Source organism: Schistocerca serialis, chromosome 10 (genome assembly GCF_023864345.2).
Source record: "Schistocerca serialis cubense isolate TAMUIC-IGC-003099 chromosome 10, iqSchSeri2.2, whole genome shotgun sequence".
Taxonomy (NCBI): Eukaryota; Metazoa; Arthropoda; class Insecta; order Orthoptera; family Acrididae; genus Schistocerca; species Schistocerca serialis.
Genome location: NC_064647.1, coordinates 196,462,134 through 196,480,415, shown reverse-complemented (window position 1 = coordinate 196,480,415; position 18,282 = coordinate 196,462,134). Strand labels below are relative to the sequence as shown.

Sequence of the window (18,282 nt, the reverse complement as noted above, 5' to 3'; positions counted from 1 at the left end):
ACTGGAAGTGAAATGGCCAATTGTTTTGGCAGTTTGCAACGGCGAACGGTTCGGGTGTGACGTTGAGCGCTCTGATTGTAAACGTGTGATGTGTCAGTTATCAAGTAATTCTAACCGGATTGTAGGCCGTGACGTTTCGTTTCTATGTCAGTCAGTGTTAATTCTGCCACCCGGCATTTGAAATGCACTGTGGAATAACTTGACGTTTCGGTTCGTAATGCCAGATGGAAGTCGGTCCTCATACGGAAGGGAAGCAGCAGCAGCAGTGTCGTATAGCGTGCGTATATCGCGCTCCAGTGTAGTGGACAGGACGCTCTTCGCCGCTGAGTATCTTTGGCGGGAGTGTTTGACGTCTGCGCTCGTAGCTAAACAAGCGAGCGTGGCGACTAGGCAGTGGGCTGGTGCGTTCCGTTCTCGTTAAAAGTTCTCGCGCGGTTCTGTCTCTGCGATGGCCGGTTGCAGCTTGGATGCCCTCCGAACGATGTGCGGCCTCAAGTCGAAGAGGAGCGCGGAGGCGAGGTCGGCTCAGCGAAGAATGACGAATGACTTCGGCAAACTGCTCTGGTGCAAGATTAGTTTTAAGGTAAATAGACCGTCCAGCATCTTGCTGCTAATAAGTAATTCTGTGTAACGATAAACTCAGCGTTTTCGGGATGGAGTCAGATCAGGGTTGCCGAGGTTTTCCAAGCGAAAATTTGAGAGAAATTTGCAAGAGACCATCTGGGTCAAGAGAAAATCACGACACAACCATCGCCCGGGAGCAGTAACATTGTTTTTTTAAAAAAAGTGTGGGATTCTACAGCCTCCGATGTTTAATAAACGTAGTAGGCTGCAACACCATTTTCTTTTAATCGTGCGATTAGCTAACTTCGACTACTTGTCGTAGTCAAGCACCTGTAAAACCGGTATGGGAAAGCACTACATTGTCTGCATACATCGCCATCAGCTGCTGTCAGGCCACTTCTTGGTGCTTATTCCTTTACAGCGCTATTTGTCATGTTTTCATTGGTTTTGAGACAAATTATATTTTCAGTCTCTGCTGTGTGTGACAAACAAAATGCTATTTCTGGTCGACCGAAGCGTCCGATCCCACCCGTCAGCTTTGACGCGTGACGTAAGGCTGTTGTGGTGTGTGACGTCACGACGGCGCGGAATTTAGTTCGTGAGAGTGGCGTGTTTGTAGGTGTCGTTTTGATGCGATCGGTGGTGCTCTCTGGTGGTGTGTTAGGTGATGTTTTTGGTTTAGTTTGCGAGAGTGGCGTCGTGTGTGAATTTTGGCAAATTGCTTTTTTTGTCTTTGGTAGTTATGGATATGACTGACAAGGTCAACAGTTTTCGGTTGTCGGCTATGATGGGAGACAGTGCGTTGTCTCTAATAAAATTTCTTCAACTATTCGGATTTTTGGATGAAGTCGTGAAGTGTTCAGTATGTCGTGAAGAAATGAGACTTACTTAAAGTTCCGGCGTCTCGGACCAGGTACGGCTGTATGAGGAGATGTCGTAAGGATAACAGGTCAAGGGAAGTGTTCGATCCCAATGTGTGGCTGTGAATGTTGGTATTGGTATCGGGAGATGTTTTTGAGCTATATAGGTCAAGGGAAGTGTTAGGTCGTAATTTATGGGATCGGGAGCTGCTGTTGAGCTATATAGGTCAAGGGAAGTGTCCGATTCCAGGTGATATTGTTTAGTGGTATTTGGGGAGATTTGTAATGTCGGTTTTTTTCGTCGTTTTGCGTGGTTTTGTATTGGGGTGGTGTCTAAATTTGTTTATATTTAGTTTGTCCCCACCCAAAAACCCCTTATTTCCCGCGCTTGTCCCGTTAATGTCATTAGGCTTTTTGTGGAACGTGTGTGTGTGTGTGTGTGTGTGTGTGTGTGTGTGTGTGTGTGTTTGTTTTTCGATGTATTTTCGTCCTCATAATGTGTACGTAACGACTTTATATGCGCCACATGGGAATCGTTGTTTATGGTCGTTTCCGCCATAATTGTGACGTCATGGATCAAAGCAGACGGGCGGGATCGGACGCTTCCGTATTTGCATAACAGGTCAAGGGAAGTTTCTTCTGTTTGGAAGGGATATATATGCGTGCTGTGTTTATCACAGTCCACACCACAGCTGCAGCTTTATTGTGTAGGTGCCCGATTCGTGTCCTTTCCGATAAAAAGGTCTTCGATGCGACAACTATTCCTATTTACTGTTGATAACTACCTATATATAACTGCATCTCGCAGCCTCCACTTGAGCTATACAGTTAAGTATATTTCTCGATGCTAGCCATGATCTATTTACTATAAACAATTTTTTAGTTCCTACTGCCTCCCGTGATGCCCATTTCAGCTGTACAATTGGTTTTTACCATACTCGATTACTTTCTTTCCAGTAAATATTTCTCTTGCTTATATATGTTTAGTCATAATAGTTGTAATTTGAACTGTTTATTCCCGGATGTAATAAATTCTCGCAATGAAACCTGTGTTTCAAACTACCGCCAATGATGTGACATTTTAGTCGCCATGATGTTTACATTGCGCCTCGCTTGTTCACTATGTCAATGACCAAATCCGACTCCTATTATCGTAATTTCTTTTTTATCCCATCTATTGGTTCGTTTTGTTCCAAACAAACATGTTTCAGAACATTCTGTGCTGTCTTCTGTGGGCTTTACTTAAAAATTGTCTGAAAATATATCTTGTGTGGATTGTTCAATGTTGGTTACAGGTGAAGACACATCAGAGTTTGCGATTAAAAGTTGTACGTTTGCGTTATGCTTCAAACTAGGCCTAGAATATAAATGTCGAATACAGTAGTTAACATACTTACGTTGGTAACTTTAAATCCACCTTGTTTTGTACAATTTGCCAACTGCAGACAAAGGAAAGTTTTTGTTACTCGTCTGTTTCAGGCTGAAAATCGTTGTACTCGTATTGTATCACTTTTTTAGCGTGATACTAACGGTTCCTCGTGCTACGTTGGTTTCGTTCTGCACGTGTTAAAACACTTCATTTTGCGATGGTTGTTTTTAAATATAACACAGGTATTTCACATTTTATCAAAAAGTATAAGGTTTCTGCTATCAGTTCATGTGTTATTTAGATAATTCCGAAGAATCGGTCTACATCGAAGTTGCAGTACGGTCGAATTTAGAGTAGCTGACAAGACACAACAAAAGACGAACGTATTGAAAACAGAAAGATAGTATTTGGTATTGAACATCACGACGTCCATCGAGAACCGGTCAGTACACGGTTGTAACAGTTTTAATTATTGGAAGCGGAATATGAAAGCTGAAATTTAAATTTCCTACAATGTGTCATGAGTATGTGGTTACGCAGGATATCTGAGTAAAGGTTGAATTACTGCGACTGTAACGATCAGTAATCATATCTGTACTGTTGTTTGTCAAAAGCGTTTGTCGCTATGTCCGATAACAACCTTCTAAGCGTGTTGCCGTCGATCTACCTGTAACTTCCCCATTCAGTTTCCATTAACTGAGCAGAATTGTCACTCATGAAGTGACTGGTTCTCCATATACGTCGTGATATTCAATAACAGGCCTCTAAGAATGTTGCGTCTTCGTCTACGACAAATAAAATGGGACTTGCAGTTAAACAGATTGCAAATCCTGGGTGTCACAACGGAAATTCTCCATCGCACGCCACATGTCATATGACACACGTACTGTCACTAATGGCTTGTATGACACACTAGACGTGTTTTCCAGTGGAGGATACGGGTGACTTGTCGCCCTGTCATCAAGCTTTTGCGGTTCCCATTTGAAAGCCTCTTCCTTTCAGCGGGAATACTGAAGTGTCTGATTCCACCTGTCTGCTTTGACCCATGACGTCACCAATATGGCGGATCGACCATTTTCAGCGTCTCCAATATGGCGCTTATGACGTCATTACATAAACACGACAACAAACATGAAAATACATATAAAACCATCAAACCCATCTTCCTACAAAAATATAATCAAACTAACGGGACCAGCGCGGGAAATTGGGGGTTTTGGGTGGGGACAAACTAATTATAAGGACGTACACATACACACACACACACACACACACACACACACACACACACACACACACACACACACCACGATCCCAAACCACACAAAACGACGACATAAAAACAGCACAAAATTCCCAAATTCCGCTACACTAACAATATCGACAGGAATCGGTCACTTCCCTTCACCTACATAGCTCAGGCGCAATTGTAGATACCACAGAATAGAAACCAACTATTCCAAAAATTATCACACCGCAACTGTCGATACCACACAACCAACACCTAAAACAACAAAAATTGGAATCGGTCACTTCCCATGATCTATATAGCTCAAATACAACTGACGATACCAAAAACATTGAAATAGAGTACGTCCCCTAAGATACATAAATCAACCACAAGTGCCTATACCAAAACATCAACCACCAACACATGCAGTAAATAACGCTGACCTGACAATACATAAAAACCCCACCGAACATCATAGCATGCGAACAATAGACCCAAAAAAACGACTACTTACCAAAAAAAAACTTCCGGCGCTACGCACTAGGGCAGGCACCCAAGTCACACACACACACACACACACACACACACACACACACACACACACACACACACACACAAAAAAACGACTACTTACCAAAAAAAAACTTCCGGCGCTACGCACTAGGGCAGGCACCCAAGTCACACACACACACACACACACACACACACACACACACACACACACACACACATAAACAAACAAAAAACTCAACCAAAACAAACCCCCCAGCTCGCATATTCTGCTTGCATACGGCGCATTTCTCTTATCTCCGCCACAAGCCCAAACTTAATAAAGGCAACATGTCGTCCCTCATCTCAGCCTGCAGACTCGTCCTGTTAAACTTAGAAGTCATATCCATACCTAACAAAAGAAGCCACAAATTGAATTAAACGACTTACCGTGCGACAAACAGCAAACCCATCAAACGACACCGCAATAACATAAACACAACGGAAACTTAATTCTTAACTCACTGATTTCCGTTCTTCTGTAACAGTCACTACCGATAAATGCACACTTAAAGCACCTATAATGGATTATACTGTAAATGATGAAAGTACACTCCTGGAAATGGAAAAAGAACACATTGACACCGGTGTGTCAGACCCACCATACTTGCTCCGGACACTGCGAGAGGGCTGTACAAGCAATGATCACACGCACGGCACAGCGGACACACCAGGAACCGCGGTGTTGGCCGTCGAATGGCGCTAGCTGCGCAGCATTTGTGCACCGCCGCCGTCAGTGTCAGCCAGTTTGCCGTGGCCTACGGAGCTCCATCGCAGTCTTTAACACTGGTAGCATGCCGCGACAGCGTGGACGTGAACCGTATGTGCAGTTGACGGACTTTGAGCGAGGGCGTATAGTGGGCATGCGGGAGGCCGGGTGGACGTACCGCCGAATTGCTCAACACGTGGGGCGTGAGATCTCCACAGTACATCGATGTTGTCGCCAGTGGTCGGCGGAAGGTGCACGTGCCCGTCGACCTGGGACCGGACCGCAGCGACGCACGGATGCACGCCAAGACCGTAGGATCCTACGCAGTGCCGTAGGGGACCGCACCGCCACTTCCCAGCAAATTAGGGACACTGTTGCTCCTGGGGTATCGGCGAGGACCATTCGCAACCGTCTCCATGAAGCTGGGCTACGGTCCCGCACACCGTTAGGCCGTCTTCCGCTCACGCCCCAACATCGTTTAGCCCGCCTCCAGTGGTGTCGCGACAGGCGTGAATGGAGGGACGAATGGAGACGTGTCGTCTTCAGCGATGAGAGTCGCTTCTGCCTTGGTGCCAATGATGGCCGTATGCGTGTTTGGCGCCGTGCAGGTGAGCGCCACAATCAGGACTGCATACGACCGAGGCACACAGGGCCAACACCCGGCATCATGGTGTGGGGAGCGATCTCCTACACTGGCCGTACACCATTGGTGATCGTCGAGGGGACACTGAATAGTGCACGGTACATCCAAACCGTCATCGAACCCATCGTTCTACCATTCCTAGACCGGCAAGGGAACTTGCCGTTCCAACAGGACAATGCACGTCCGCATGTATCCCGTGCCACCCAACGTGCTCTAGAAGGTGTAAGTCAACTACCCTGGCCAGCAAGATCTCCGGATCTGTCCCCCATTGAGCATGTTTGGGACTGGATGAAGCGTCGTCTCACGCGGTCTGCACGTCCAGCACAAACGCTGGTCCAACTGAGGCGCCAGGTGGAAATGGCATGGCAAGCCGTTCCACAGGACTACATCCAGCATCTCTACGATCGTCTCCATGGGAGAATAGCAGCCTGCATTGCTGCGAAAGGTGGATATACACTGTACTAGTGCCGACATTGTGCATGCTCTGTTGCCTGTGTCTATGTGCCTGTGGTTCTGTCAGTGTGATCATGTGATGTATCTGACCCCAGGAATGTGTCAATAAAGTTTCCCCTTCCTGGGACAATGAATTCACGGTGTTCTTATTTCAATTTCCGGGAGTGTATGTGAATGCAGCTTGCCGCTAACTTGGTGTAATGTCTCTCACACATAAACCTGTACAGTAACGTAAGGGCCTTCTGTTTTATCTTTATGCTGATCCGTGATAAGACAGGCAAACAATTTTACTAATGGAGGATTCTGGGTATTTTCTCTAATTTCATTCGCTCTCTCTCTCTCTCTCTCTCTCTGTGTGTCCTTTATCTATATACAGTTTTAAATATAATATTTCATTACGTGAACTCAGCCCAATAGAATCTCTGGTGGAGCCCTTCGTCTTAATATTCAGCGGCTGGCTTGCTGTAAAAGATCTTTATATCTATTATTATTGTTAAGCGCTGCATTCAGTTGGGAAAATCGATCGTTTGAACAATTCTTTCATTTTACGACAGATTTAGAATTTCAGATGTGTCCGAAGCCTTTTTGGACGATTTTATAAAATCTCGGTGATTGCAGGCTCTCTTCGTCACAACTGAAACTTCCCCACTAATTACAGGGCCAAGACAATCATCAATGATTCAGACAGAGAACTCATTCGTCATTCACTCTAGAATAAAAGGGCCACAAACCTTATTTCTGAGGAAAATTGTATATTCAATCCATCTCCATTACATGTTCCGTTTTCTTTTGATTCCCAGTCTTACTTAATTTGCGTTTACAATTTTTCTCTCTTCAAATAACCCGCTAGTGGCACAAATCGTTAATAGCTCGCTTTAGCGAGAAGAAGAGCAAATATGTCTCTTTTAGCAACCCGACAATCTTCCAACAGATTCTTCCGAAGCTGTCATCGTTACCCGTCTATAATAACCATGGAGAACACATATATGTCTCTCTGTTATTCCAAAGAATAAACGTACTAGAAAAATACCTTGGCGTCGACGAGCTGTCGGCGCATATATTACTAGAAAATCCGATCAGATACTTTTCAAAAGTGAATAAATGTGGATGATTTGATTGACCATTATTCATTATTGCGTGGTAGAGGGTAATTTTCCGTGGGGAGATTACACACCGACACCCAAATGAACCCAATAACTCGCGGACTACACACATACCATCAGAGGACACCACCAACCGCAACAAGACCACATCTACAAACACAACACACTCATAAACTAAACTCCGCGCCGTCATGACGTCACACACCACAACCACCTTACGTCACAGGTCAAAGCCAACGGGTGGGATCGGATGTTTCCGTTGACCCCTTTCGACTGCTAATAGAAAAATTGTGCAGAATCAACTGTCATTGTAGGTCCTTTCCTTCCACCCCACTTTTCCAGACGGACGTTACACCACGTTAGAGACCAATTTGAATACAGCGAACAGCGGGGGAAAAAAAAATGGCGCGAGGGAGCTTTGAACACGGGATGCCTTCACCGTGACCGCATAACCACGACGTTATGGGATCCTCCACCTTGCTATAAACTGCACTTTATGTGCTGGGGTCTTCACTGTTTCTTCTTTGCTTTTTTTTTTCTTCCACAGTTCAGTACGCCTTCTTCTTGTCTTCATGCTTGCTCTGTGTTCAGTTTCTGACGGGTTGCCCAGTGTGCTCTGTTACCACACTAAATCTAAGGGGGTCCGATGGGAAGTTTCCCCTGTCAGCAGCAACTATCCAGTTAGACTGCGCACACCCCCGCCGGCGTTCAGATGTCAGCCAGCGACCCGTAATTGAGCGCAAAAAACTCATTTCACTTCGTGTCAATCCCGAGTTAGACAGTAATGTCACTGCATATTTGTACCGAAAAGTTACGTCACTCTTATAACAAGTTATAAAGTTATTCGAGTGACTGGAAGCAGTAAGTCCACGACTTCGGTTAGGTACAAGCACTGGATATCCAGTCAAATATCAAACTTTTTTCACAGGCAGGTCGTAGTTGCTGCCTCAAATAATATTTCTCCAATGTCTATCTTTTCATATATTACGTTGTTAAAATTTGCATTGACTTCTCATAATAGAAACCATAAATGGTAACATTTAACATGTCTGTACATAAATGCTGCCAAATTCATGCAGTCACCATAAGTCCAATTGCTGGTAAAAATGATGTACTTACTGTAAAATGGCCAGTACACTGCTTTTGTTGGAAATAGGTCTTGAAAACACACACAGTAGAAGTTTGACAAACAACTTTCCCTTTCCTTTTCAAAAGTAAACATGTTTATCTCTCAAAAGTAAAGCCTGTTTTTATTGACTATGACATGCTACCACTGTAATTTAGTGATCTTTTTACAAGACAATGATTTTTACATCTGGCATTTAGTGGGGAGCAAATACTTATCTTGGTCTACCCGCCAGGTTAGCCTAGCGCGCTAACGCGTTGCTTCCGGGACTCGGGTAGGCGCGCCGGCCCCGGATCGAATCCTCCCGCGGATTAACGGCGAGGGCCGGTGTGCCGGCCAGCCTGGATGTGGTTTTTAGGCGGTTTTCCACTTCCCCTAGGTGAATACCGGGCTGTTTCCCACGTCCCGCCTCAGTTACACGGCTCGCAGACATCTGAACACTTTCACACTATTCAATGCATTACACTAGTTGCAGACAGTTGGGGTACACTAATTCCTTCGCGGGGGTATGGGCTGGCGGCAGGGAGGGCATCCGGCCACCACTTCAACTAACATTGCCACATCCGATTAAGCATGCCGACCCTGCATATCCGCGGGAAAAACGGCACAAGCAAAAGAAAGAAATACTTATCTTGGTCTATGGCTAATTTTGACTTTTTAGTCCTGCAATATATGTTAACGACATAAACTAGGTCGTAATGAAATAAACAAGAATACAGTCAAATGGCTGTGTGTTCATTTAAAAATTGACGGTTGCTCACGAGCATCAAAAAATGTTTACTTAATCGTGCGATTAGCTAATTTCGACTAAGCGTCATTGTCAAGCACATTTGTAACGTCTGCATTTCATGTCATTTTCAAATAACTCTTAATTACAAGTAAAAAGTGGCCATATTTCGTCATTCTACGAAAGGATCCACATTGGGTATTTCTAACTGATTTGAAAATGACGTGAAATACAAATGTTACATATGTTTGACAATGACGCTTACTAGAAATTAGCTAATCGCACGATTAAACAAACATCGCATTACCACGTTTACGTTTTTTAAGCGTCTGGAGGCTCCTCACAAATACAGAATTTCACAAACGCTGCAGCTTACACAACCCCCATTCGACCAATTCCTGAATATTGCTAATCAGTCTAAGATACGTACCAGATAGGTTGACGAATTAGAGACGATGCAAAGATGAGCACCGCATTTCGTTGCAGGTTTTGGTGAGCGCGAAAACGTCACGGAGGTGCTCAACCACCTCAGTTTGCAGACGTTGCAAGAGATGCTTTCTGCATCACGCTGTGGTTTGCGCTGCTTAAGTTGAAAGCGCTTGCATATACACTCCTGGAAATTGAAATAAGAACACCGTGAATTCATTGTCCCAGGAAGGGGAAACTTTATTGACACATTCCTGGGGTGAGATACATCACATGATCACACTGACAGAACCACAGGCACATAGACACAGGCAACAGAGCATGCACAATGTCGGCACTAGTACAGTGTATATCCACCTTTCGCAGCAATGCAGGCTGCTATTCTCCCATGGAGACGATCGTAGAGATGCTGGATGTAGTCCTGTGGAACGGCTTGCCATGCCATTTCCACCTGGCGCCTCAGTTGGACCAGCGTTCGTGCTGGACGTGCAGACCGCGTGAGACGTCGCTTCATCCAGTCCCAAACATGCTCAATGGGGGACAGATCCGGAGATCTTGCTGGCCAGGGTAGTTGACTTACACCTTCTAGAGCACGTTGGGTGGCACGGGATACATGCGGACGTGCATTGTCCTGTTGGAACAGCAAGTTCCCTTGCCGGTCTAGGAATAGTAGAACGATGGGTTCTATGACGGTTTGCATGTACCGTGCACTATTCAGTGTCCCCTCGACGATCACCAGTGGTGTACGGCCAGTGTAGGAGATCGCTCCCCACACCATGATGCCGGGTGTTGGCCCTATGTGCCTCGGTCGTATGTAGTCCTGATTGTGGCGCTCACCTGCACGGCGCCAAACACGCATACGACCATCATTGGCACCAAGGCAGAAGCGACTCTCATCGCTGAAGACGACACGTCTCCATTCGCCCCTCCATTCACGCCTGTCGCGACACCACTGGAGGCGGGCTGCAAGATGTTGGGGCGTGAGCGGAAGACGGCCTAACGGTGTGCGGGACCGTAGCCCAGCTTCATGGAGACGGTTGAGAATGGTCCTTGCCGATACCACAGGAGCAACAGTGTCCCTAATTTGCTGGGAAGTGGCGGTGCGGTCCCCTACGGCACTGCGTAGGATCCTACGGTCTTGGCGTGCATCCGTGCGTCGCTGCGGTCCGGTCCCAAGTCGACGGGCACGTGCACCTTCCGCCGACCACTGGCGACAACATCGATGCACTGTGGAGACCTCACGCCCCACGTGTTGAGCAATTCGGCGGCACGTCCACCCGGCCTCCCGCATGCCCACTATACGCCCTCGCTCAAGGCCGTCAACTGCACATACGGTTCACGTCGACGCTGTCGCGGCATGCTACCAGTGTTAAAGACTGCGATGGAGCTCCGTATGCCACGGCAAACTGGCTGACACTGACGGCGGCGGTGCACAAATGCTGCGCAGCTAGCGCCATTCGACGGCCAACACCGCGGTTCCTGGTGTGTCCGCTGTGCCGTGCGTGTGATCATTGCTTGTACAGCCCTCTCGCAGTGTCCGGAGCAAGTATGGTGGGTCTGACACACCGGTGTCAATGTGTTCTTTTTTCCATTTCCAGGAGTGTATCTTGCGAAAAGATCATGAAGCTAAAATAGGAGATTGGAGCCCACACGGAGGCTTTCCAGCAATCGGTCCTGCAAACCATCCAATGGGAACTGGAAGGGGGGCAGGGACGAAGTGACGATGGTGCACATCCAGCCACACACCTTGACGGTTCGTAGGATGTACCTGTGAAATCATGTGTGCTTGAAATAGTATGTCCGACTAGATGCTGGTGGACCTGTTGTGTACGGGCACATGCTGTGGAGGAAGATGTATTGTACGCAAGTGGACGTTAAATTGACAGCTCACATTTCTGTGTGACACTTTTCATGTGACTCCCTCGTTCCCACGACACTTGCAAAGGGAGAATTCCTAGCGAGACTCGTAAACTGGTAGAGTACCTCCCTGCTTCCTTATATGGGCTTAACTCTACATGTATGTAAAGGTAGAGAACAGCCATTTAACTCTAAGTTTATACCCACCAGCGAAAAATTGACGTTTCTCCAGGCCTTAAAAGTATCGCGTACGAATATTAACTCTCGGCACCCTATTACCGTACTATTTCCCGTCTTTCCTACATTCCGAACTTCATTCTGAAAACAATCTTCTAAGAGCTGTAGCAAAGCAATTTCTTGTCAGTATGTCTTTCAGGAGTGTTAGTTCCGCAAGGTATATTTACATGGCTACTCCGGAAATCACACTTAACGTGCCTGGCAGAGGGATCATCGACCTACCTTCACAATAATTCTCTATCCCACACTCGAACAGGCGCGGAAAAAACGAACAATTATATCTTTCAGTGCCAGCTCTGATTCCCTAATTTTATTATGCTCATTTCTCCCTATGTAGGTTGGCGTAGGCAAAATAATTTCGCATTAGGAGGAGAATGGACAGTGTCTTGAAAAGAGGGTATAAGATGATCATCAACAAAAGCAAAACGAGGATAATGGAATGTAATCGAATTAAGTCGGGTGATGCTGAGGGAATTAGATTAGGAAATGAGGCACTTAAAGTAGTAAAGGAGTTTTGCTATTTGGGGAGCAAAATAACTGATGATGGTCGAAGTAGAGAGGATATAAAATGTAGACTGGCAATGGCAAGGAAAGCGTTTCTGAAGAATAGAAATTTGTTACCATCGAGTATAGATTTAAATGTCAGGAAGTCGTTTATGAAAGTATTTGTGTGGAGTGTAGCCATGTATGGAAGTGAAACGTGGACGATAAATAGTTTACACAAGAAGAGAATAGAAGCTTTCGAAATGTGGTGCTACAGAAGAATGCTGAAGATTAGATGGGTAGATCACATAACTAATGAGGAGGTATTGAATAGAATTGGGGAGAAGAGGAGCTTGTGGCACAACTTGACTAGAAGAAGGGATCGGTTGGTAGGACATGTTCTGAGACATCGAGGGATCACCAATTTAGTATTGGAGGGCAGCGTGGAGGGTAAAAATCGTAGAGGGAGACCAAGAGATGAATACACTAAGCAGATTCAGAAGGATGTAGGCTGCAGTAGGTACTGGGAGATGAAGAAGCTTGTACAGGATAGAGTAGCATGGATAGCTGCATCAAACCAGTCTCAGGACTGAAGACGACAACAACAACATAGGAGGAGAAAGATGGTGATTGAAATTCTATGAGAAGATTTCGTCGCAACGAAAAACGCCTTTGTTTTATCGTCGTCCACCTCAAATCCTGTAACATATCAGTGACACTCACTCCTCTGTTTCTCGATAGTACCAAACGTGCTGCTCTTCTTTGAACTTTCTTGATGTACTCCGTTAATCCTATCCTGTAAGGATCCCACACCACACAGCAGCCGTCGAGGGGACTCGCCACTCTGTGGCGGGTTCGTGCTTGGCTACCACGGGCCCATAGCCTTTGCAGCATTTTTCCCTTCCGTGCTGCATGTCTATCCTCTTCCTTTTCTTTTTCCCCTCCCTTGGGGAACATGTCTGGGAAGTTCTTGGGAATGTTCTGCATTCCGTCGCTGACGTACGAACAGTCTCAACTTTCTTTTTGGCTGACATTGTCACGTACGCCTTGTAAATAATTGTTAACGCTTATTGCATGAAAGGTGACGGAGTGTCGTTATTATCTAGTAGAGGTTGGAGCGACAATGGAAATGAAACGGCAGGCAGAACTCAAGCTCTGGGTGGAAGGCCTGCACAGGTGTTGGTCCTGCTTAAACACAGGAAGTAGCTAGACAACCGGATAATACTTCCTAACTCTGCAAATTTTGGACGCAGGTGAGAGGAACGAAGGCTGGGTTATTTCCAAGGATTTTTAGTCAGAAGCGTACCATTGTACGTATATAGGTTTTTCCTCGTAAACTTTCCGCGCTGGACGACAAAAGACTAAAATATGGTTGGTCGACGTTCGGAAGAATCTGTAGAGAGGGACAATATTCTGTGGTTTCGGGAATATGATTCGTTTTCGGAATTACGATGGTGGGGAGCTGAGCCTTGCTGGAAGCCAGTGGTGGAGAGACGTGGTCTTCCGTTGTGACGGTCGCTCGATATCAGCTTTGTTGGTACAGAAGGACTTGCTGTCTTCGCTCTCAGGAGAGTTCATAGTTAGATCAGTTAGGCACTGTACGCTTCCGAACCTATACGTTTCTGGACTTGGAAGTCGTCGTTCAGTACGCAGCGTTCAGTAACTGAGAGTACTTCCTGTACCTATACTTACGTTGAGACGTTAGCAGAACTCCGTCCTTGCGGCTGGGAGTTCGCATTTCTCGTCTGTAGAACACAGAGGGTAGGACAGTATTAAAATATATTAGTCAGAGGACCGCCTTCTGCCGTCCTGGTGTTTGAAAATTTGTGGCTGGAGTTCTTCCACCGTCGCAGACGAGTACGAGAACCATCACTTCGACGCACCGGACGCAGCACAAACGGTGATACACGTATTTCTTCGGCTTATTAGGGCTATAAAAGCTAGACAGCTGTGATCACGTTAGTTCATTCCAATGAGGTTAAACACCACAGTAGACCATCTTCGAAAGAAGTGTCTTCTAGTGTTTGGTACGTGGATGATGTCAGTAATTTCGCGTTATTGATATTAGATCGCGCAGTTATAATAAGGGGCAGAGTTGGCAATTGATTAGTAATTTTACTTAGGAAATTACTTTGTAATATAAAGTTGTTTTTTTTTAATCTACAATAAATATATAACCAGGAACAACGTTTATCATTTACACTACTGGCCATTTAAATTGCTACACCAAGAAGAAATGCAGATGATAAACAGGTATTCATTGGACAAATATACTAGAACTGACATGTGATTACATTTTCACGCAGTTTGGGTGCATAGATCCTGAGGAATCAGTACCCAGAACAACCACCTCTGGAAGTAAGAACGGCCTTGATACGCCTGGGCATTGAGTCAGAGCTTGGACGGCGAGTACAGGTACAGCTGCCCATGCAGCTTCAACACGATACTACAGTTCATCAAGAGTAGTGACTGGCGTATTGTGACGAGCCAGTTGCTCGGCCACGATTGACCAGACGTGTTAATTGGTGAGAGATCTGGAGAATGTGCTGGCCAGGGCAGCAGTCGAACATTTTGTGTATCCAGAAAGGCCCGTACAGGACATGCAACATGCGATCGTGCATTATCCTGCTGAAATGTTCGATTTCGCAGGGATCGAATGAAGGATAGATCATCCACGGATCGTAACACATCTGCAATGTAACGTCCACTGTTCAAAGTGCCGTCAGTGCGAACAAGAGGTGACTGAGACGTGTAACCAATGGCACCCCATAGCATCACGACGGGTGATACGCCAGTATGGCGATGACGAACACACGCTTCCAATGTGCGTTCACCGCGATGTCGCCAAACACGAATGCGACCATCATGATGCTGTAAACAGAACCCGGATTCATCCGAGAAAATGACGTTTTGCCATTCGTGCACCCAGGTTCGTCGTTGAGTACATCATCGCAGGCGCTCGTGTCTGTGATGCAGCGTCAAGGGTAACCGCAGCCATGGTCTCCGAGCCGATAGTCCATGCTGCTGCAAACGTCGTCGAACTGTTCGTGCAGATGGTTGTTGTCTTGCAAACGTCCTCCTCTGTTGACTCAGGGATCGAGACGTGGCTGCACGATCCGTTACAGCCATGCGGATAAGATGCCTGTCATCTCGACTGCTAGTGATACGAAGCCGTTGCGATCCAGCACGGCGTTCCCTATTAACCTCCTGAACCCACAGATTCCATATTCCGCTAACAGTCATTGGATCTCGACCATCGTGAGCAGCAATGTGGCGATACGATAAACGGCAGTTCTACAATCCGACATTTATCAAAATCGGAAGCGTGATGGTACGCATTTCTCCTCCTTAAACGAGGCATCACAACAACGTTTCACCCGGCAACGCCGGTCAACTGCTGTTTGTGTATGAGAAATCGGTTGGAAACGTTCCTCATGTCAGCACGTTGTAGGTGTCACCACCGGCGCCAACCTTGTGTGAATGCTCTGAAATGCTAATCATTTGCATATCACAGCATCTTCTTGCTGTCGCTTAAATTTCGCGTCTGTAGCACGTCATCTTCGTGGTGTAACAATTTTAATGGCCAGTCGTGTATATAAGCACGAACAACGTTTATCATTTAGTACGATTAGTTGCCTTCATTATTCATTTATGTTTAGATTGTAATTTGTAGAATTAAGAGATCTGCTTCAGGGGGGTAGTCAGACAGGGCCAAATCTTCATTTTTGCGTTTATTATTCTCCGTTGTGCACATTCATTTTACACCCGCCTGGAGTAGCATCTGGGATCCTTTCGTAGCACGAGAACGGTGCAGGAAGACGTCTGGTTGCCCGTTAGGGCAGTGTCCAGATAAATGTGGCCACTCTGACGTCAGCAGGAGCGTGTCTCGATAAGAGTGGCGTGTTCGCCATGGTGTTGCAAGCACCCTGACGCTACAGATATCGAATTAAAGGGTGCTGCGTGGCGGACCATAAATAGCACGTTTCGGACGTCGCATTTGCGTCAGTGCCGGCCCCACATCAAAGCTGAATATCGCTGGGGAAAAAGTCAGCTCGCGAAATTAGCATAAGCAACGCGTGTGGCTGCTGGCCAAGGCGATGGCGTGGTGGAGTGCAACGACCGCTTTCTGGCTGTCATCTCACCACCCAACCATCAGCTGAACGACTGCGACGCGCATTATGCTATCCCGAATACACGTATTGTGCAGCTCGTGCCTGGATTGTTTCGTTCGTCCACCAAAGCATAGGCGGAATATACAGGGCTATTACAAATGAGTGAAGCGATTTCATAAATTCACTGTAGCTCCATTCATTGACATATGGTCACGACACACTACAGATACGTAGAAAAACTCATATAAAGTTTTGTTCGGCTGAAGCCGCACTTCAGGTTTCTGCCGCCAGAGCGCTCGAGAGCGCAGTGAGACAAAATGGCGACGGGAGCCGAGAAAGCGTATGTCGTGCTTGAAATGCACTCACATCAGTCAGTCATAACAGTGCAACGACACTTCAGGGCGAAGTTCAACAAAGGTCCACCAACTGCTAACTCCATTCGGCGATGGTATGCGCAGTTTAAAGCTTCTGGATGCCTCTGTAAGGGGAAATCAACGGGTCGGCCTGCAGTGAGCGAAGAAACGGTTGAACGCGTGCGGGCAAGTTTCACGCGTAGCCCGCGGAAGTCGACGAATAAAGCAAGCAGGGAGCTAAACGTACCACTTACGGAAAAGGCTAAAGCAGAAGCCTTACCGTTTACAATTGCTACAAGCCCTGACACCCGATGACAAAGTCAAACGCTTTGAATTTCCGGCGCGGTTGCAACAGCACATGGAAGAGGATGCGTTCAGTGCGAAACTTGTTTTCAGTGATGAAGCAACATTTTTTCTTAATGGTGAAGTGAACAGACACAATGTGCGGATCTGGGCGGTAGAGAATCCTCACGCATTCGTGCAGCAAATTCGCAATTCACCAAAAGTTAACGTGTTTTGTGTAATCTCACGGTTTAAAGTTTATGGCCCCTTTTTCTTCTGCGAAAAAAAAAAAACGTTACAGGACACGTGTATCTGGACATGCTGGAAAATTGGCTCGTGCCACAACTGGAGACCGACAGCGCCGACTTCATCTTTCAACAGGATGGTGCTCCACCGCACTTCCATCATGATGTTCGGCATTTCTTGAACAGGAGGCTGGAAAACCGATGGATCGGTCGTGGTGGAGATCAAGATCAGCAATTCATGTCATGGCCTCCACGCTCTCCCTACTTAACCCCATGCGATTTCTTTCTGTGGGGTTATGTGAAAGATTCAGTGTTTAAACCTCCTCTACCAAGAAACGTGCCAGAACTGCGAGCTCGCATCAACGATGCTTTCGAACTCATTGATGGGGACATGCTGCGCCGAGTGTGGGAGGAACTTGATTATCGGCTTAATGTCTGCCGAATCACTAACAGGGGCACATATAGAACATTTGTGAATGCCTAAAAAACTTTTTGAGTTTTTGTATGTGTTTGCAAAGCATTGTGAAAATATCTCAAATAATGAAGTTTTTGTAGAGCTGTGAAATCGCTTCAATCATTTGTAATAACCCTGTATAATGCCCTTGAATCCTTATCCAATGTTAGTCGGGAGTATGAAACGTACGACATTCACTAGATGGATTTCGCAGCGCACAAAACTTAGAGGAAATGTATGGTTCTGTTACGGCTCTGGGCAAGATTCATGAATTTGACAGCAAGACAACACCTTTCCTTTCCACTGTTAGCAACCATCACTAAGGGAGTTAGCCGTCTGCTCGGTTATACAGGGTGTCCACAATGAGACTCCAACATTTGAACTCATAAAATCTGAGAGGAAACACAATTTATTGACGAACAAATACAGGGAAATCATACAGCAGCTCATGGGCGCCACGGGTAGCGCGAAGAATATCAAGTCTATAATCCATTTCGTG

At 46.1% G+C, this 18,282-nt stretch overlaps 1 protein-coding gene across 2 annotated transcripts in view; it reads left to right on the top strand.

Annotated features, from left to right (window-relative positions):
- Positions 1-417: 417 nt before the first annotated feature.
- LOC126425098 (inositol-trisphosphate 3-kinase A-like) overlaps positions 418-18,282 on the top strand; it is a 362,560-nt gene continuing 344,695 nt past the window's right edge. For both annotated transcript variants that reach the window (XM_050088020.1, XM_050088019.1), the window contains exon 1: positions 418-583. In XM_050088020.1, coding sequence (XP_049943977.1) covers positions 449-583 — 135 coding nt within the window. In that variant the 5' untranslated portion in view covers positions 418-448. The remainder of the gene's footprint in view (positions 584-18,282) is intronic.